Source organism: Parasteatoda tepidariorum, chromosome 4 (genome assembly GCF_982258835.1).
Source record: "Parasteatoda tepidariorum strain Cologne lab strain chromosome 4, Ptep-v5.0, whole genome shotgun sequence".
NCBI classification, from domain to species: domain Eukaryota; kingdom Metazoa; phylum Arthropoda; class Arachnida; order Araneae; family Theridiidae; genus Parasteatoda; species Parasteatoda tepidariorum.
In genome coordinates, this window is record NC_141758.1 from 27,617,494 (window position 1) to 27,640,608 (window position 23,115).

At 30.2% G+C, this 23,115-nt stretch overlaps 1 protein-coding gene across 1 annotated transcript; it reads left to right on the top strand.

Annotated features, from left to right (window-relative positions):
* The first annotated feature begins 456 nt into the window (after positions 1-456).
* On the top strand, positions 457-10,429 carry LOC107443228 (mite allergen Lep d 7). The gene is made up of 3 exons (XM_016057023.5): positions 457-523; positions 2,368-2,455; positions 7,869-10,429. Exons 2-3 carry the CDS (start codon positions 2,395-2,397, stop codon positions 8,468-8,470), a joined length of 663 nt encoding a protein of 220 aa, XP_015912509.3. The 5' UTR covers positions 457-523; positions 2,368-2,394; the 3' UTR covers positions 8,471-10,429.
* Positions 10,430-23,115: the final 12,686 nt, after the last annotated feature.

Consider the following 23,115-nt stretch of genomic DNA (forward strand, 5'->3'; position numbering starts at 1 on the left):
AATAAAACTTACTAATATATTTTTTGTTTTAAGTACTTTCAAAGCAATCGGCAAATGTATATGCATATGCCTGAACCTATACCTTCTTTAAAAACTAGTATATTCTGATAAAAAGTAAACATAACCAAAAATATAATTTTTTTAAAAAAATTATGAAGCTTTTGGAATACTAGTTTCAGATTCGAAATCTTCACAACCGAATTAAGTACTTGAATATTAAATATATACTAATTAAGCTTTACTAATAAGCTATACTAATTAAGCTATAAATTATATGCTAATAACACAACCGAATTAAGTACTTGAATATATACTAAATAATTGTTTCCCAGTGAAATCCATTCCAATAATTTCCTCGAGTCTAAATGAATTTCACCTTTTTAAAGCAATATTTGTTTGCGAAATAATGTACCCTTAATAAAATATAAAAACATTTTGTTCCACCTGTTTTGTTCTCACAATCTCAGTGAGATAAACAAGTAGACAATCTACTTCTTTTCCTAAATGGATCGTGCTCTGTCAGGTAAGCTCGATTCTTGTCTCTTATCATGAAACAATTCATTTTTATCAATGAAACTATTTTGGTACACTGAAATGATAGAAAATTCGAACAAAAATAAAAACGCGTTTAATTAAATTTGAATTATTAAGATTGTTCCAAAAATGTAGCTGCTTCGTTAATACTTTTGTTAACCCTTTCCTGCACAGTGTTGCTAGCCTGCAACACTCAATCAAAAAATATTAAAAACTACTAGAAATGTAAAACTATTTACTTCCCTAAACACTCACTAATTTTTAGCTACTACTATTCTTTAAGCAATAAATAGCTAAAATATCACTTAGAAAGCTTTATCCAAGGGCGCATTGCTAATGTATTGCCAGAGTTAAATTTGCAACCGAAATTTGCCGTTCCGCAAGGGGTTAAAGCACTTTTGTCCAACTGATATAGTTTGCATATGTATGATTGAATAATTGATTTTTCATGGTAATAAAAACAATTTAAGATTCATTCGTTGAAGCATAAATCTTGCTATCTTTAAAATAAAATTTTCTCAGTTACCGTACAAGTTGGATTCATGGACCTATCAGCTTCTTTGATCTTTTGCTAAAGTTTTCTTTCCAAATGCTGAAAGTAGTAGAAAAATTCGTGATAATATTTGCTCTTAAAGGATTTCCACCATCATTACATTTAACTGATTTAAATATTGTTATAAAAATCCTAACAAGCATAATATAATGAGCACTATGTAAAGTGCAATTTTAAAAGCATTTGTTTTCAAATTATTTCACTTTATCATTCTATCTCTGACTGTTAGTATACATATAAGGTCGCTATCACGGCGCTTCAACTATGGCTGCAGCTATAGCCTTATCCCTATTTTGTAGCTTTCAAGCTTAACAATTTCTGAATTGACAGCTTTGGATGATGTAAATAAATAAACTGGAGAAAGAAAAAGAAGATACATATCTCCCCATTTTTTTAATGTTTATCTCATATCTGATTCTAAGCGGCGCAGATTATTAATTATAACTAAATGGTAAAAATTTTTATAGTTATTTATGGTTATATTGCTTAACCAGTGTGGAATTTTATCTTTTAAATGATGATACTGGACTAGGATAGCCTGGTTGGCAGGACACATGACTCACGTTCGTGAATATAGCAGTTCGAATCCAGCCGGTCGAAAACTCCCCGTGTTGTAAATGGTGACTGGTGCACGTTAAATCTGTCTGGTCACAAGGTCCTCCATGCTCACTTAATAAATTATACCTGTGAGGGTACTGAACTGGAGATTGATTGTTCACTGGTATAGGAAAATTACGATCTGTAGATGAATGAATGAATGTATGAATGGGACCGCCCTATAAACGGGTGCGACATCTGGGTGATACAGAAGTCGAGTTCTCTGGCCATAGATGACGCCACTAGAATAGAAGAACAATAGCACCCCCTCGGCCTTAATGGCTGACTACAACAACAACAAATGATGAAGCTTTAAATACCCAAAGTCGTATGGTTGAGAAACTGGGCCTCGCAGTTTTTTGAGTTACAATGAATAGCCATCTCTCAAACATCAGAAATATCTAAGCTTGGATTATTAAGCTGTTAAGATTTGTGGATTAATAAGCTAAAAATCAATGAATAAAATTGGCATTTAAATTATATCATTGGGAGAACAAAAAATATTGAGTTTGAATGCATAATCATTTAACTGCCACCGTAGAAAACGATGCCCAAAACGTGCAAATGCTGGCATCTATGTAAATGATATTTGATGTGCTGATGAGTATGAGAATAGTTTTGTCAGATATTCTGATATATAAAGCTTTCTATTTTTATGTTTATTGTATCAATTTCCTTTTCAGGCACATAAATCAGACGAAAATCGAAATATGTATTGCTTAACTGTCATTTTTACAATTATTGTAGCAACATACAACTGTCTGGAGACAGGTGAGATATTTATTAAAAACATTTTGTTTCAAAAATGAATCATAATAAACATGCATTTCTTTAAAAATGCTTATTTTAGTATAAAGATAAAATTGTAATCCGACATTTTTGATTTATTTTCCTTTATAATCACATTTATTTTGTGATTGGAAGGGCTTCGGACCATATATCAATTGGCCAAACATTTTTAAAGTGATATTTTTACACAGAAGTTTTCTTTGGCGTTGTTTCAAAACAGGTACTTTATAAATTTCGTGTGCATACTCTAGAAATTTCGTACTTAATTTCGTTTTAACCCCTTTGAAGGCCGTGGTAAGTATACTTACCACCACGTTTTACAACTTTTAATTTAGGTTTCCATTTTTCAATAACTTCAGCTTTCTTGAAGTGAGTTTGAATAAAATTGTTAATCATTTGTTACTTTTAAAAAACGTATAAAAGTTCTAAAATATATAATTCCTTTCGAAGTTTGTAGCATTTAAGGAATTCATTTTGTAAATAAAGAAAAATAAAAGTCAGTAAGTTCCTAATAGGTCATGTTAAATATATTTACCACTAAAAAAATGGCATTTTTATGAACTAAATGAGTTTTTTTATATCAATTACTGTCCTTAAAACAATTTCAATTCCAAAAATACTTTAATTTACCTTTACTAGAAATAAAGGGCCCATTAAAGGGTTAAATACTTTCTAAAGTACCGCTTAAACTCAAAAATGACTTGAAAAGTGTCATTAAGTACCTACTCCGCCGAAGGACTTTTTGAGTTCGACGCTTCTACAATTGAAAGCCTCCACACGGTTTCTTATAAGTAGTCCGATCTGACCACTACGCAGATTAACCAGTTTAAGAAAGAGCCATTTAATAGAAAATCTAGTACAAATAAGAAAATGGTAGCAAATATATGTCTAAAAATTTGTTTAATTCATGAATATGATTGGTTTGTCTTATTTACTTGTCAACTACTACACATTCAATTCTCAACTGAAGGGACTAGCGTCAAAAGGATGCTATAGAAGGAAATATTCGACACAATTGATAAAGAGATACCGAAAACTTATTTATATGGAAATCATTGGTAGTTTTTCTTAGTTTACTCTATAAATAAAGTAATGTCAAAAGGCTTCGAAAACATTTGGAATGCATTCCTCGCTTTTTAGGCATCATTCTGATGTATCATTACCACAGAGGGCTGCTCGCAAGACACGATTCCCAGTATATCCCAGAAGCAACCGTCAGTGAGTGGATAGTAGATCACACTGAACAGTCTGCGAGGGAACCGAGAATACGCGGTATCGATCCTCGTTAAATTGCATATATATATATATGTATGTATGTATGTATATATATATATATATATATATATATATATATATATATATATATATATATATATATATATATATATATATATATATATATATATATATATATATATATATATATATATATATATACACTCGGACTTCGATTTAACAAACTTCCATTTTGCTAATTTTTTTGAGGAAACAGAGCATTTTGGAAATTTCTTCGTAAAATAACTTCCAAATAGCGGAGATAATTTTCCATTTAGCGAATTTTTCTTTGAGATCCACTTTCCCAATTTCCCTCTTCCCTATTTAACCTCCACGTTTCCTGTTTGAAATTATTTTGCAGTTATAATTTTATACAGCAAATAAGTACAGTCAAAATTTCAGGCATAAATTTAGCTTTTTTCGGTTGAAAATGCATGTAGCATGATAGTGAACCACTGGATAATGTTTTGTTCTATTCTTGCTTTCCATGCAGATTTCTTTTATGCTTAAGTTTTATAAAATTAATAGTAGATACTAGTTTTCAAGATAATGGTGCATCAATTGCTATTTTAATTATGTCTTGCATTTATCAATTTAAAACCTGTTTTGTGTTGTTTAAGTATTTCAAAAGGAGATTTTAATTTAACGAATTTTCCATATAACGAACTTATTATCGGGATTTAGCGACATCATTAAATAGAGGTTCGACTGTATATGATCTTTATTAATCTAAAGAATTCATCAAGTATATCTTAAGTTAGAAAAATGTCAAGTATTAATATAAGAAGTATCAAAGTTTAATTTTAAAACTTTACCAATTTATTAACTAAAATTTATCTTATAAATAATTCAAATTTTCTTTGATGAGTTAAACTATATGATTATTCTCATAGAGATTTCTAGGTATTCACTAGCTGAAAATTATGCTGGTGAATAAAATGAATGAAAAGAAGTATTATCTTATAAACAAGTTGTAATAAGGGCTGATTTGTTATCATTAACACTAGGTTTACGGGACGCGTCATTTTGACGCATTTCGAGTTTTGTAAGGAAAATTACAAAACCCATTTGAATTTTTATTTTATCTCTTGTAATAACTATTATACATTGATGGAGATAAGTATATATTGAAGTCTATTTTATTCAAAAGCATTGAAATATTTAAATTCTTTTTGTCGTATACCTATCTCTACCGATATGTGTCAATTTGACACGATCCTAATAATAAGTCGCTAAATCCCAATAATAAGTTCGTTATATGGAAAATTCGTTAAATAGAAAATCTCCTTTTGAAGTACTTAAAGGACACGAAACAGCTTTTAATTTCATAAACGCTGGACATAATTAAAATAGCAATCGAAACCCCTTCATCTTGTGAACTATTATCTACTATTTATCTTATAAATCTTAACCATAAAAAATATGCATGGAAAGTAAGAACAGAGCAAAACATTATCCAGTGTTACATTATTATGCTAAACACATTTTCAACTAAAAAAAAGCTAAATTTATGCATAAAATTATAGCTGCATTTATTATAAAAATAATTTTAAACAAGCACCACATGCGTCCCTAAGTTTAATGGCTACTGATAAAATTCGCTGTGTCTGTGTTTTTCGTTTGAAATGCAAACAAAAATGGATGGGGATTTTACTGCTTTCTCTAATATTTAAGTGGCTTCGAAAATCAATTCAAGGTCTTTCCCCCCCCCCCCCCATAAAATGCGTTTAAAATGTTCTGAAATAATTTGGGAAATAAGGAGAGTGGATCTCAAAGAAAAGTTCGTTAAACAGAAAATTCACTTCGTTAATTGGAAGTTATTTTACAGAGAAATTTCCAAAATGGAAGTTCGTTAAATAGAAGTCAGACTGTATATATTATATATATATATATATATATATATATATATATATATATATATATATATATATATATATATATATATATATATATATGTAATATAGAAATTCTCAGGCGAGTCTTTCTATATTAACCGATAAGCTTAAAACATATGTTTCTTATCAAAGTTAAGATATGGAAGCCGGTCTCTCACAAAGAGCCATAAAAAGTCAAGATGAACCAGATACGGCCGGATAAAAGATTATTTTCTGAAGCTAATGGTCTAATAATTCGTAAATGAAGTAGACATTAAAATACCCCCAAAAACTTCCCACCGTCAGAGTGGCGATATCCTTTTAACGAATCAAAATCTCTAAAGTTTATCAATTGAATGACGTTTCATTGAATAAGAAGATGCTTGCAACGCCCTCCCCTTTACAGGACCTCTCTTTAAAAGTTCGGGAGAGGCAAAAATGCGTGTCTTTTCCATATTTTCCATGGCTAGAGAAATCTAGGCCAATTCCAAACAATCCCTGAAATGGGGAAACCATAATTGTAAAGATTCCATGAACACTGTTTTCCATACTCCATCTAAGTAATAAAATGCCTTTTTAATAGTATTCGCCTAATTCTCTTCATATCTCTAGCCTTTAAAGGCATAACATTATATATATATATATATATATATATATATATATATATATATAGCACTATAAAGAGAAAATGGAATGAAGCGAAAGAGAGAAAAACGAAGAAGATTATGAAAAAATAATAAGCTTTAATTACTGCGCATAAGCTGCAAGTATATGGAACTCATGAAATAAGTTAAAAATATCGAGAAAACATTGAAAATATTATAATAAAAAAAATGAAAAGAGAATAAAAAAGTTATTAAAATTAAATATTTTTGAAAATATTTTTAAAAATTAATTATTAAAAAAAAATATACGCGCATTAAGAAGCCGAAAAACAAAATAATTAAAGATATAATCTCGTCATCAGCTCGCACGATTATATCAGCAAAAAGGAGTGCTTTCTAATATTGTATTTATACAGCCAAAGTAAAATCTATCAATACAATGGTGTGGGTAACACCCAAAGAAATTGAAACGAAAATTGAACATATTAAGTAAAAAATATGCGAAATAAAACACTTCAAACAAAAAAAGCAAAAAAAATGTAAGAAAAATGCAAAATAAAATATAAAATGTAATCTGTAAAAAGAGTAACGAATTCAAATGAATTTATACATTCCGCAATCTTCCAAGAATGATTTAAAATATTTCCATAATAAGTGGCGACAGATTACAAATTATGAAACTAGAAGCGTAAATAGAGGTTAGAAGCATAAATGTGTAAAATCCTTTATGGCGCGTTCTTACTGCTGTACTGAAGCGCGTTTGATTCGTTAGTTACCTTGTTTGGCCCGAAAATGGTTGTGCGCAAAGTAATAATATATATATATATATATATATTATTACTTGCATAGTTTAAATTTTATAATTAATAAGGTTTTAAAAAAAAATTCATTTGCCCGGTTTGCACAGATTTTTAGCTACGGATTTTCCCGAATTGTACTGGTAAAAATATAAAACATGCTTTGTAAATATATAAAATTAGTTAACAAAGAAGTTCTTAGTAAATTTATTAATAATAATGACAGTATACAATTAACTGAAGGATTTTATATAGATCTTAATTACATTAGTTGGGTATGCATTGTTTTTATTGATTTTTTTTTTTTCTATCAAATTTTGAAAGAGTTTGTCCATTTGATTTTTAGACAAACATTACTACATATTCTTTTAATTCTATTCACCTGATTAAAAAAAGGTATTTAAATAAATGGTTTCAGAAACATGGTAATTCTTTAATTAAACAGACAGTACTATATATTGTGACAGAGATGCCAACCAGCTCCGGGCAGCAAATATATTTTTTAAAGTGGTAGTTTATCACTTGTGATTCCTGGCTTAATAGATTTAATTTTAGTAGATTTTTATCCACCACTATTTCTAAAAAATTCGTAGGCTTATATGATTCACCACTTTATAGTACCTGAGTCATGCTACACCTTTTAACAACAAGCAAAAATAGTCAAATATATTTTCAAAATTTACTTCGTCGTTATTTACCTTTTTTTTTTTAATTATTTTGGCTTGTCCGGGGCAGTTGACCTCTCTGTTGTGGTAATAGGTTTTTGACGGCAACCTTAAACATTTAATAAGCATTCTCATAAAATTATTTAACATTCAACTAATATAGAAATCTACATTTTTAGATACCCTTTCCATACAGCGAGGGAATGCATACATCGACAAGCTCATATCGGAGGAAATAGGCTACAAATTTGATCCTTACCTGTTAGACGATGTAAGTAAAGGTTTCGTCAAGAAAATCGTCTACGTGAACGTCACAGGCGAAGCTAAGCTGCACAATGGTTTAATTTATGGACTCAATACAATACACAGAGCCAGCGATTGCTCATTAACGGAAAAAGACGGACGTCTAAATGTGAGCGCTGTATTGGGAGCTGGATTGATCGCAATGCGCTATGAAGGCACTGTCCGATTCATGAATTACGGACCTAAAATAGACATAAATGGAATCATTCACTATGTTGAAGTTTTGATGGATTTCAGTGTAAATGCTACGAACGGGTTAGATGGTGAACTTCACAGATTTGCCATAACGGAGCTGAATAACGTGCAGGTATGGATATCTGGACTGGGTCCGCTTAACTGGATGATTAATCCCATGTTAAAGATGGCCAACAAAGTGTTTCGTGGGAAAGTTCATTCTCTCCTTGAAGGAAAAGTTGAGAGTCACATTCGAGAACGATTGCCGAAGTTTCAATTTCCAGTGGAAGAAAAAACGAACTAGTCGTCAGAACAACCATGAAATTTCTGAACAACTGTTTGTTAGTTAATTCAACATCGAATAAAGTAAAAATGAGTGAATTCCTCTTGAACAGCTGTTAAAAGTTCATGAAATTTCTGAGCAACTGTTAAATTAACGTCGAATAAAGTAATAGTGAGTGAATTCTTCTTGTACTTTAAATGAAACGAACAGCTGTTAAAAGTTCATGTAATTTCTAAACAACTGTTAAATTGACATCGAATTAAATAATAGTGAGTGAATTCCTCTTGTACTTTAAATGAAATGAACAGCTGTTAAAAGTTCTTGAAATTTCTAAACAACTGTTCAATTAACATCGAATAAAGTAATAGTGAGTGAATTCCTCTTGTACTTTAAATGAAATGAACAGCTGTTAAAAGTTCATGAAATTTCTACGCAACTGTTAAATTAACGTCGAATAAAGTAATAGTGAGTGAATTCCTCTTGTACTTTAAATGAAATGAACAGCTGTTAAAAGTTCTTGAAATTTCTAAACAACTGTTCAATTAACATCGAATTAAGTAATAGTGAGTGAATTCCTCCTGTACTTTAAATGAAAACAGCTGTTAACAGTCCATAATATTTCTGAACAACTGTGAAATTAACATAAAATTAAGTAACAGTGAATTTCTCTTGTGTCTGTCAATGAAATGAACTTATCATATGAACAACTGTTAAATACTCACAAAATTTCTAAACAACTGTTAAGCTAATATCGAATTAAATAATAGTCAATAATAAATTACTTTTGCTGTCTACGTACTTAAAAACTTATGAATAAATATTTATTTCTTACGAAGTAATTTTGCTACTTAAATCTTTATAAAATATGTAAGGTTTAGGGAATATGTTGTTCACATCAGAAGGAATCTACAAGTTCGACAAAGTATTTACTGGAATTACTAATAATGTTTTTTTTTCTTTGGAGATACAAAACATGCCTGTTAACCATGATTTAAAGTATATAAGGAACTTCAATCATGTGATTTTCTAAATAGTTAAGTGGTATCTTGAATAAGAAAATATCCACTAAGGTAAATTATTTATGCACAAACGATTCTTTTTATAAAAGTACTTTTCACGCAAATACAAATTTCGTTCAAGACAACGTCCAAAGAAATAAAAATTATTAACATTAGCTGTTTTAGTTGTTATGATCTGTAGATGAATGAATGAATTACGTATGGGGGAGGCAGATCGCACCGCCTCTGCCTTAGTGGTAGTAAAATGTATGCTTTCTATACATTCCTTGAATTTAGAAACTTAATTTATAATCTTTTTGATCCACCACTATTTTTAAAAAAATTAAGCATATATGAAAATACGTAAGCATGGTTTTTAAAATGAGACACACAGCTTTTTGAGTTGCAATAAAAAGACATCTCTCAAACATCAGAAGTATCTAAGCTTGGATTATTAAGCGAAAAATCAATGAATAAAATTGGCATTTAAATTTTTTGATTGGGAGAACAAAAAATATTGAGTTTAAATGCATAATTATTTAACTACCACTGTAGAAAACGATACCCAAAAAGTGCAAATGTTGGCATCTATGTTAATATACAGGGTGTTTATAAAGTCCCGAACCCATTTTGATGTTTAATAACTTATAAAATAATAAAGATAGATTGAAATTAATAGCTTAAATGGTTAGATAGACTTAAAAAGTTTCATGACCCTTGTCAACGAACTTCCACGTGTGCCCCCTTCATCGCACGGAGAATATCAAGTCGATAGTCAATTTCACGCCAGGTAGTGGCAAGCATGTCGGCATCCACAGAGGCTATTGCTGTTGTAAGTATTTCTGGCTTTTAGGTCTTCAATGTTCGACACGATCCTCCTGTAAACATTGTCCTTTATTAATCCCCAAAGAAAAAAAATCCAGCAGCGTTATATCAGGTGATCTGGGAGGCTAAGGAATTGGACCTCCTCGCCCAATCCATCTTCCTGAAAAATCCTCCATTCAAAAAACTACGAACGATGATACCCCAATGAGGTGTTGCACCATCTTGTTGCAAAAAGACATGCGGCTGAAGCTCTTCTAGTTGTGGAAATACGAAGTTTTCCAACATGTCTAAGTATACGACTGATGAGACCGTCTTTTCTGTAAAAAAGAAAGGCCCAATGACTCGGTCGTACATTAGTCCAAACCACACATTAACCTTTGGGGAATCCCTTTGTGTCTCACGGTACTCATGGGGGTTTTCAGATCCCCATATGCGCTACATAGAACAAACACATCAAAAGTAAACGTAACATTGCAATAGTTGCCAAAAACAAAAGAGAGAAAAATGCAATTAATAAGCAGACGATATTTAGAAAAGTACAGATAATTAGACTGGAAAATGAAATTATCTTAAATTAACCACACGTGCAGACGATATTTACAAAAGTAAAGATATTCAAACCTGAAAAGGAAAATATATGAGTTAATCGATCAATAAATGCCATAAATTTGTTTATATCTTCATTATTTCATGAGTTATTAAACATCAAAATGGGTCCGGGAACTTATAAACACCCTGTATTTGATGTGCAGATGATAATGAGAATAGTTTTCTGAAATATAAAGCTTACAATTTTTATGTTCATTGCATCTATTTCCTTTGCAGGCATATAAATCAGACGAAAATAGAAATATGTATTGATTAACTATCATTTTTATAATTATTGTAACAACATGAAACTGTCCGGAGGCTGCTGAGATATTTTTTAAAAACATTTTGTTTCAGAAATGAATCATAATAAACAAGCATTTCTTTAAAAATTCTTACTTTAGTTTAGAGATAAAAACGTAATCCGAAATTTTGCGTTAATTTTCTATTTAATCACGTTTATTTTGTGATGAATTAAAATAGAAGGGCTTCAGACAAGCATTTTTAAAGTGATATTTTTGCACAAACGTTTTCTTTAGCATTGTTTCAAAACAGGCACTTTATAAATTTCGTCTGCCTACTTCACAAATTTCGTTTCAAATACTTTCTAAAGTACTGTTTAAACTCATAAACGGCTTGAAAAGTACCGAAGGATTTTTTGTGTTTAAAGTGGCACTTCCTCTCCTGACCGAACTCAACCAACGCTTCCTATAACTGAAAGCCTCCACACGTTTTCTTCAAGGTAGTCCGATCTGACCACTATGAAAATTAACCAGTTTAAGAAAGAGTCATTTAATAGAAAATCTAGTAAAAATAAGAAAGTGGTAGCAAATATATCTTATTTCCTTTTCAACCACTACAGATTCAATTCTCAAAAATATATAATAAATTTCTCTCGATTGCTTTTTAAATAGAATTTGGGTTCATGCGCACTACTGGTTCACTTTTTAAATTGTCTGCGAGAACTACAAAGATGCCAACTTACTCCGCTTTATAAAATTGTATATTCTAGTGGTAGTGAAATTTGAGTTACTTATAGTTTAGTATTTTTCATTTTAAGTAATTTTTTCACCAATAAATATCAAAAATTATAAGTACACTGCTCAAAAAAATTAGGAGAGCACATGGCTCCCCTAATTTTTTTGAGCAGTGTATTATATAAAACGCATCGTTAAAGCATCAATCTACTGCTTACTCTATTAAAAAGTAGGTGTAACTCTTTCTTTACCGAATTTTACTACATAATTTGCTACCATTTTATTTAAACTATTCTAGAAAGCGCAGCAGTTGGCATTCCTGGGACTACTTATAAAAAAGTGTGAGAAGGCTTTCTGATGTAGGAGGTAATGACTCATCAGTTGAAGGGGTGGAGACGGGGAGAAAAATTCTAAATGTGCTTTTATACCTTTTCATTTAATTTTCACAAATAAACTGATGATGGATATTTACTATATTTGGCAGTATCTTCCGATACATGGAAAATTCAAAGTTGCCACATATTCACAGTTTGAAATACAAAGATTCACTTGTATAGATTCTGTATTCATTTTTTGAAATAAAATTATACAAATTAAATTTTGCAATCAAAAGTTTTTGATAGGTAGTAAAATAGTATTCAGTTGCCTGTTTTTAGTTTTTTGATAAGTATATATTTTTTTAACGCAATTAACGTTAAAAAAATTTTTGCAGCGTCATCGAAATCGGTTTTCATCAGTTAAACCTTTTACCTAAGGCTGGTACAATTGATGGTCCAGAATAACAGGCGCCGTAAGCAAAAGAGCTGTAATAAAATTTGGTTTTAAAAAATCTAAAGAATGCGTGCGTTTAGTGAGAAGCGTGTAGTTTTAAATTACTTACTCACAATCACAAATAGCGTGTGTATATATATGTAATGTTATGTCTTTAAAGGCTAGATAATTGAAGAGACTTGGGCGTGATATACAGTGTTGGCCAAAAGTGTGGACACTTTTTGAAAGTTTCATCTTTTTCAACTTTGCGTGCTTGTAGAACATATTAATTTTTACTTAAATACAAACTTTTATATATCAAATTGAAAGTAATTTAATGTAGAATTTTATAACAAAAACAAAATTAAAATAACTGTATTAGAAAAAAAGTTATGCTCATTTTAGTAGAACAAACAAACACAAATCGTTTTGAATAGGGACGTATTTTGTAATAAAAGCGTACTAGCCAATCACAAACACTGTTCTTAACCTTCAGTTAGTCGAGCGCACCTCACAGGTGCATCCCTACTGCATTTCCACCTCCTTTGCCGCCAATAAATTTTTCCGGGGGTCGAGCCTAATATTATGTTCCTAACTTTGGATTACTCAAATGTCCGTGTAAAACCGACCTTAGAAGATGTCGATGGAGAGCTGGAACCGCTCAAATCACCCCTCTGGTGCAGCGCGACCATTGACGCAAGTATTATGGATATAATATTTTTATGAATTAAATATATATATATTATCTCATTTTCTTTCCTACTCAACGTAGCAGGTATAAATGGTCAAGTTATATACACAGAAAATGGTTACGGCGTAAAAAACCGCAGAACCTTCTTGCGTCAATCGGTTGAACATCTTGTGATGGAGGAAGAGATCCGACGCGGGAGGAAGAAAAATTTATCTTCGGTACTTCACTAAATAAGTTTTTTGATATTTATCTCTCTAAAGAGTCTTAAATTGGTAACAATTAACTATTTAAACTAAACTAAATTTCATTTGGCTTTCAAAAAATCAGAAACACCTCATAGGTGCAACGCGATTAACCATGTCGGAAACAAGTGCGCGACTAACGGAAGGTTAATACCAATCAAATGTCTGTAACTATAGTTTAGGTTATATGCATGGTAAAAGAGTTATTGTAGTGGAAATATTTTGTGGAATGATGAATACTAGTACAATTAAATAGAGTATTGCTGTTTTTGAATATTTAAAAGTCCTTTTTTTTAATTAAGCTAATTTCAAACAATGTCATCAACAGGAACTAATTGGACATCTACAAAAAGAAGCCGAATTGTCATATTGAGAGAAAATGGCCTCTCTTATGCTGAAATTGCAAGACAAGTTAGTGGTTCAGTGACTCGTTCTGGTGTACGAAAGTTCTGTTTACGTTATGAAAAAACGAAATCAGTGGAAAATAAAGCAAAATCAGGCCGAAGAAAAATGCACAAGTGCTACTGCCGATAGAAAAATTAAACGGCTATGCCTTCCAGATAGAAAAATTTCATCAGATGCCATTAGATGTGAAATGAATGCAGCGGGTGTTGCAGTAAGTTCAAGAACAATAAGAAGAAGGTTATCAGGATTTGGAATACAAGCTAGAACTCCAAGGAACCCATATTTAAATCAAACCCATATTTAAATCAAATGCAACGCGAAAAACGAGTTAAGTGGGCAAAAGAACACATTAAATGGTCAGAAAATCAATGGAAGCAAGTAATCTGGTGCGATGAGAGTAAAATATCGCTCTTCGGTAGTGATGGTAGAAAATACGTGAGACGTAGAGTAGGTGAAGCACTTCATCCTGATTGCATTGAAGGAACTACAAAAAAACCCAACAAATGTTATGATTTGGGCATGTATGTCTGCAGATGGTGTGGGCCGAATTCAAGTGATTGATGGCATCCTGAATGCCAAAAAATACATCGAAACTGTCCTGAAACCAAAATTGATACCTTCCATCAAAGATCTCTTCCCCAACAACGCACCATTTATTTTTCAGCAGGATTCAGCTCCATGCCACACAGCAAAAGTATGCAAAGCATGGTTTCAAAATAAAGGCAGAGATATGTTACCATGGCCAGGAAACAGCCCTGATCTCAATCCAATTGAAAATTTGTGGCGACGCTTGAAAATTCTTGTACGAAAAAAACGTCCATCCGATAAAAGACAACTTATTGAAGCTATAATTGATTCTTGGCACCATGTGATTACGAAAGATGAACTCCAAACACTCGTTCACTCGATGAAAAGACGCTGTGAAGGTGTCTTAAATATGCAAATGAAAATCTTAAGAAATGTGTTTAAATCTGAATGAACTTCAATTTGATACATATAATTCTAATATTTAACTAATTTTAAAAAAAAAAATTATTTCGTTAGTTATGCATGTGAAGTGTTTAATAAGTATAAATTCTTAAATAATCAGAACACAAAAACATGTAATTTGAAAACTTCAACAAAATAAAATTATTTGAACACTTTAAAATTTATTTACTATACTTAAAGATCAAAGACCATAAATAAAGGATCAAAGCATATTTCAGAGCATTCATTTATTCAAATGCTCACTATTGCAACTGGAAGAGCAACTTTTCAACTAACACACCTGTTTTCAATGAACGGATGAAAGAAATGCTCAAAAGCTGACCCCTTACAACTTCCCCTGATGCTCAACTCACAAAAGGGTTTAGATTAGCTTTTTACACTATTTCACTTAACAAGTGAAATTTTAACATACATTGCAAAAATGACAGAAAATTTTCTGAATTTTTTTTTCTGGTCAACTTATGAGGATTTTAGAATAGAATTTCATAATACTCTTAGACAAAATTGACTTATTTCAGTGGTCAACATACAAGATAGACAGGTGGTCAAGCTACAAAGGTTTTGCTTCTTTATATTATATAGGAAAAATTCCGTTCTTGATAATTGAGGTCAACTTATACAGGTGCCCAACTTACAAGGGTGGTCAACTTGGCAGGTTTCACTGTATATATATATATATATATATATATATATATATATATATATATATATATATATATATATATATATATATATATATATATATATATATATATATATATATATATATATATATATATATATATATATATATATATATATATATATATGATATTTATTAATCTAAAAGTTTTAAAAGAATTCATCAAGTATATCTTAAGTTAGCAAAATGTCTTGTATTTTTTTTTCTTTTTTTTAATGGCGGGCATTTGGAACTATTGTCCATTGGCCTCAGAAAGTGCCAGAACTGCTACCCTCTACTCGTTACCCAGTGGGCACCTGTGGCGAAGCAACGGCAGTGGAGCAGCGTCGCCCACGTCACACAACCACAAACCCGTTTATAGGGCGGGTCACATTCACACAATCGCACACAAAGGAGAAAGGACATAGAACACAAAGAGAAAGAAAGAAACATCCATGCCCAGAGTGGGATTCGAACCAGCAGCCACTGGCTCCGCAGTCAGGATCGCTAACCGCTCTGCCACCTGGCCGGCGTCTAGTATTAATATAAGAAATATCAAAGTTTAATTTATACATTCTACCAATTTATTAACTAAAATGTATTTTATAAGTAATTCAAATTTTCCTAAAGAAATATTGAAATTTGATATGGAAATTCTGTTGTTTCTAAGCATTCACTAGCTGAATATAATGCTGGTGAATGCGATGAATGAAAAGAAGTATTTCATACCTGCCAACTCTTCCGGGTCTTCGGTAATATTTTATTTTCATATTTAAAGTGGTAAGAATACTCAGGTTATTCCAATTAACATATTGAATGATAATTATAAATGAGTTTTACCGCCACTACATATAAATAATTACAATAAATATATAAAAGCATAATAATCCTTGCACAAGCAAATTTCAACAGGATCAAAATATAAATATATTTTTGAGTCAGATTGTTTTTCGTTTATTGTTTTACAACCACTCTAAAAAGCTATTCTCGAAAAGAGTAAAAGTTGGCAGGTACGTATTATCCAACTAAGAGTCGGGGTAATTGTTTTGTCATTAACACAAGGTTTACGGGACGCGTCTTTTCGAGTTTTGTAAAGAAAATTACAAAACCCATTTGAATTTTTATTTTATCTCTTTTAATGACTTTTATCCATTGATCGAGGAAAATGTATATTGATGTCTATTTTCTTCAAAAAGCGTTCAAACACTGGACATAATTAAAATAGCAATTGATACACCTTTATATTGTTAAGTAGTATCTACTATTTATTTTATAAATCTTAACGTTAAAAAATATGCATGGAAAGTAAGAATGGAGCAAAACATTATCCTGTGTTACATTATCATACTAATCACGTTTTCAACTAAAAAAAGCTAAATTTATACATAAAATTACAGCTGCATTTACTATAAGCGTAATTTTAAACATGCACCATATGGGTTAAGTTTAATGGGTACTGATAAAATCCGTTAACTATGTCTGAGATTTTCGTTTGAAATGCAAACAAAAAGGGAAAGGGGATTTTACTGCTTTCTCTAATAGTTAAGTGGCTTCGAAAATCAATTCAAGGTCTTTTCCCCCATTAAATGCGTTAACAAGTTCAAAATGTTCTGAAATAATTTGGGAAATAAGGAGAGTGGATCTCATATAAAAGTTCGTTAAATAGAAAATTCACTTCGCTATTTGTAAGTTATTTTACGAAGAAATTTCCAAAATGTTTTGTTTCCTCAGCCAACACAACCAATTTTAGCCCGACAGCCAACAACTTGTTAATTAGATAATTCTTCTTTTCATTCATCTTATTCACCAGCATAATTTTCAGCTAGTGAATACTTAGAAAAATATTAATATTAAGTCATTATTTCGTTTCATCTATGAAAAATTGAAATATTTATAAAATATATATTAGTTAATAAGTTGGTAAATTTCAAAAATTAAAGTTTGATATTTCTGAAATCAATACTTGACATTTTTCTAATACTTCAGATATACTTGATGAACTCTTTTAAAAGTTTAGATTAATAAAGATCACACACACACACACACACACACATATATATATATATATATATATATATATATATATATATATATATATATATATATATATATATATATATATATATATATATATATATATATATATATATATATATATATATATATATATATATATATATATATATATATATATATATATATATATATATATATATATATATATATATATATATATATATATATATATATATATATATATATATATATATATATATATATATATATATATATATATATATATATATATATATATATATATATATATATATATATATATATATGATCTATAATATCTATAATGAAAATGATTAAAAAACGAGGAATAAATAGATACACCAAAAACAGTAATAAATAAATAAATCTTACTAGCTGAATACCCCTTCTTCGTACGGGGGGGGGGAATCAGCATCAATTAATCAGTACTGAATAACCCTACAAAATTGTGCACAAATCTTTAACCCCTTGGGGACGGGTGATTCAGAAAAGCATTCGTACTAAATCAGAATCAAGTTGTAATTAAATAAAAAACGGTAACTTAAATGTAGTTGTTGCTAATTTGACAGACTTACTTTGCTTTTACTTTAATTATTGTTAGTTTAATCATATATATAATCAATGTTAATTCAAAGTATAACTAAATAGTTTTATTTTGAACAAAGTAATGGAGAATTAAATAAATCAAACAATTATAACTCCGTACACAAATAAACTGCAAAAGAAATACTTTGATTACCAGTTTTGTATTTTTATCCTGATTGATACGGTTTTATGCTGTCACGTATATTGTGACAGTCGGTTAAGAAAGAGGTACCACTTTGGGTATATTATAACGTATGTAACGTATATTAGTTTGAAATGATACTCTTTCTAATGATGCTGCCATCTTGTGAGATATATGGGATATAAAAATTGCTCGTTTTCTTTCAAAATGAATAGTAAATGAAAAGTACTTTTTAAGTGACATACACTTAATTCATATATATTTACCTTTTTTAATAAAACAAAACGGAATAAAATAGTTTTTTTCCCCTTCAAATTAGCCGAGAAGGGCAACAAATAATAATAAATGAAATACATTGGTATTATTTTAGCTTTATTATTTGTTTATTATTGTTTCGATATTTGTCTTCCAGTTTTGTGCACGATTTTGTAGTGTTGTTCAAGATTGATAAAAATTTTTTTTTTTACCCAGTACGAAGAACAGGTATTTTGCTGGTAATTAAATTATAAAGAAACAAAACATGAACAATTAAAAACAATATAGAAAATAGATGAAATCCGTTGTTAAAAATAAAAAAATATGTTAGAAACCAATCTATTTAATTAAATTCATAAGCTTCATAAATTTAATTTCTTTCACAACAATGTATTAAAACACAATGAAAAAGTACTTGTAATAAGTCCTTATCAGCCGGATTTAATTTGTTCCCTGTTAGAAATACGAAGTTTACTGTTATGAAGTAATAAGCCAGGTTTTTACATTTCTTCAATAATTCTAAAAAGTCTTTGCATGTAGTATTTTAAATCAATTTTTGCCACTTGTAAAACTTCGATATTTAAGAAAATAATAATTTGGATGTTTTTTTCTCCTTATATATCATCGAAATAATGAATTAAAGAGACAGATAAAACTAAAACAAAGAATTTCGTGCAATTAGACATTTGCTACCATTTTAAAAAATTTTGATTTGTTTTGTCTGTATTGTTCGATTTGCTTTGTGCTGCCATCTATGCAAACTAGCATAACCTATCTACTACAATAAATATATTTGGTGCTGCCATCTGTATTCTATATTTTATTTTTTTAGCAGATTCATGTGATTATTTAAATAAACTAATTTATATTGCATAAAACTAATTCTAGCAAGCGGAAACAGGTGCAGAATTTATCCTTAGTCCTTTTAATTTATTGACTGCAAATTTTAAACTGCAAATATGAGTCGTAATTGGAAATCGTAATTAGAATATCAATCCATTAATCGCTAAAACTTACACCCTCTCTCGTGTAGTTTTTTTAAAAAAATTAAGAAGTGGTAAACGAAATTTTTTATTTTTCAAAAAAAATTTAAATCTTGGAAACAACATCTATGACCGTCAAAATATATTGATGATAATAATAGTACTTATATATTGATCTAAAATTCAGTATCTGCAACATTTACGAAAACTAAAAGTATTGTGCAAAAACAACTACAGAGGAGAAAAAGATTAATTGAGTACAAGATAGAAGATAAACCCATCGTTTCGATTTTTAAATCCTCTCGTGTTTTGAACCAAGCTAGTTTTCTTTCACTGGTGTTGCCATCTAGCGGTACTATAAAATTGAAGTTTATATTTATACATCGAACGCTTGTAAATTTATTTGTTCACCTTTTTTTCTTCATAGTTTTTAATACGTATAAGGGAAATCTAGTAATAATTATTTTTAAATTAAATTAGACTTTTTATAATATTAAAATTGTAAAACAAATATTGAATAATAACTAAAAAATTGAAACTCTTTAAAAAGAATTTTTTGTTTTGTCGCCAAAAAGCACAATATACTGATTTAAAACTTCGTAATCTTTATTACTGTATTGTCGAGTATTTTTTGGAACAGACCGTTTAAACTGTATTAATTAAATTCTAGGCAAATAAATCAAGATTGATTGTGATTAATTCAATGATTTTTTTTTATTTTTTATTCTTAATGAATATCATATGCGCTAAGACAGTGTTCCCCAACCTTTTTATCACCACTGACCGGTCAACATTTGATAATTTATCATGGCCCACTGAAGGATGGAAGGATCGTTGATTGTTTACATTTTAGATTGCTTGATTTAATAATTTTAATTTAGTTTTATTTAAACATCCTTCGAAATAAACTGCATGCGGTATTGGTGCAGCTCCTGGTTAACGTCTCGTTCATTGAAAGTGTTACAAACCAGAGAAAATAACACCACAGTAAATAAAATGGAAATAATTTGATGTTGCTGGGCTGCCCGGAACCAATTTATGCACGGACTGGCAACCGGTCCGCGGCTAAGGGGTTACAGACACCTGCTATAGAATGTTAATAAAATTTAATCAAATCTCTCCCCCTCCCCCCTCCCCAAAAAAAACAGTTTAGGTTTAATTGGTTTGTATTGAGTCGCGGTGGCTCAGGGTATAGAGCTCTCTCCAGCCGCTGAGGTGAGCCGGATTCAAATCCCAGCAATGGCCGGTGACACGAATTCTACACCAGGCGGCACTCACCGAACACAGTGCTGACTTAATATATCCTCAGTGGTAGATGGATTATGGGTTAGAATCCCCTTCCTGTCATGCTAACAGTGGTAGATTTTCGTGGTTTCCTCTCCATGTAACGCAAATGCGGGTTAGTTTCATCAAAAAGTCCTTTCTCTGCGAAAGTAAATTTCACCCAATAATTGATCCAAGAGTTCCCTTGTCTTCTGGATTGGATTCTAACTTAAAAGGCTTCTGAATTGAGCATTAGCAGTCGTAGACTCAAAATTTGGGTAGGCTGTTCAACGACAGTTATAAAATGAAATAAAATAGATTGAGGCATTGCTTAAAAAATTTCTTTTAAAAAGATTTTGTTATCAAGTTTATTCATTATTTTTCTATATCGGTCAAGTATTTTTGGGAAGAGGAAATTCCATTATTGGACAGAAACAAATAAAAAATTAAATAAAGTGCCTCCCCCCCCCCCAAAAAAAAATAATAATAATTCAAAACTGAATTAGTATTAAAAGTCAAGTTTTGGTCAAGATGAATTCTCACGATGGTCAGATTTTTACGTAGTACTTCATGACGTCAGTGGCCCACCTAATGCATGATAATTGATTTAAACGAATCACACACAAACGTTTTGCCATCAATTTTGAATTTTTTATTCCCCAAATTAAGAGGGGGCGAACCTAATTTGGGGTATATAGACAAAATTGGTGAATCAAGATTTAGGTCAAAAGTTTGGATCCATTGATTTTATTTTCACTTTTTGCATAATTCACAGCTCTTCAAGGATTAATCACTTGAATAAAAAATTATCAACATCCTTTTATAAAGCACATATACCGAAAAAAAAAACACGCAACTATTAATTTTCAATAAAATACAATAAAATCTAACTTCTGAGTGAAATTGGTTGAATAGTTCCTGAAATAAAAAAAAATAAAAAAGTGGGGGAAAAAAAGGAAAAGAAAAGGTTGCTTAAGTTACTAAAAATTAAGTTAAGTTATTAAAAATTGAAAAATTTAATTGGGATTTTTTTTTTCATGAAAGGAATAAGCTTGTTTCCCGTTATAAGTTCCATAGGTAACAATATTATGGACAAACAAAATTAATCTAATAATTTTTTAATAAAAAATTTAATAGATTTTTTAATAAAAAATTTAAAAATTAAATAGTAACGGGTTCAAGGAAGAGAGGAACGGTAAAAAAAAAAAAAAAAGAAAATGTTTAAAGTGGAAAGCATACTAAGCTTGCTAAAGAGTGCTTGTAATAGAGTGTGTAAGAGTTTATAGTGAGTTATATATTTCAAGTTACTGAATAATTAAATCGATAGCAGTTTTTAACCTTTTCCTTGCCTTAAACCATTACGCCAGACTAAAATCAAATTAAATAATCTTAATCTTGAAGGAACGGACTACTGAGGGCAAGTCCTCCACGAGGGCAAAATTTCTCCCAATACTTGATCCAGGAGTTCCCTTGTCTTCTGGATTGGGTTCAAAATTACAAGGCTATGGAGTTGAACAGTAATAATCGTAAACTCAAAATTGGGTCGGCTGTTTAACGACTGTTATAAAACAGAATAAATCAATGGACAGCTTTAGGAGCTATTCCAGATATGAAATCCCCACACCCAAATTAGGCAGGATCAACTACTTGTGTGAACCCAGTGTTAATGTACCTCATAAGACGTTTTAAAAATATGCATTGCAGAGGAATAAGAAATAAATTGTACAAAGTTTAAAACTTTATATTTTTATAGCAACTTATAAGCAAACATGATTAAAAAGGTGTTAAATTTCATTTATATGAAAAAAAGTTTCTTGAAAACGAAATATGAATCTTCCACTGCTCTAAAACACTCGAGAATGGCGCAAGCTATATTTCTTAGCTATCTAACAACAATATAATAGCCACCATATTCACCAGACTTAAATCCAATATAGATATATTTTGTTTAATAAATCGTGTAAACAATGGCTTGTACTAAGCTTCTTTAGACTTTCACATCCATAAAAAATCCTTGGAAAAGTCATAAGATAAAATGTTAGTGGGTAAGTTGACGACCTATCGAAAAAATTTTTTTAACCAGCTTATAGATCTGTATTTGGCCAAATGTCGGCACTAAAAATATTAAGTAATGTTTCAAATAATTATGTTTTCATGTTTATTTAAATGCTAGAGGTTAATACGTTTTAATAAGCATTCCAATTATAGCATTTACGTGCCCAACTTATTTCTTGTTACCTCTTCCATTATTTCCCC

Coding starts and splice junctions, on each gene's coding strand:
- LOC107443228 (XM_016057023.5), top strand. CDS start 2,395: ATGTATTGCTTAACTGTCATTTTTACAATTATTGTAGCAACATACAAC. Junction 2,456..7,868: donor ATACAACTGTCTGGAGACAG/GTGAGATATTTA, acceptor CTACATTTTTAG/ATACCCTTTCCATACAGCGA.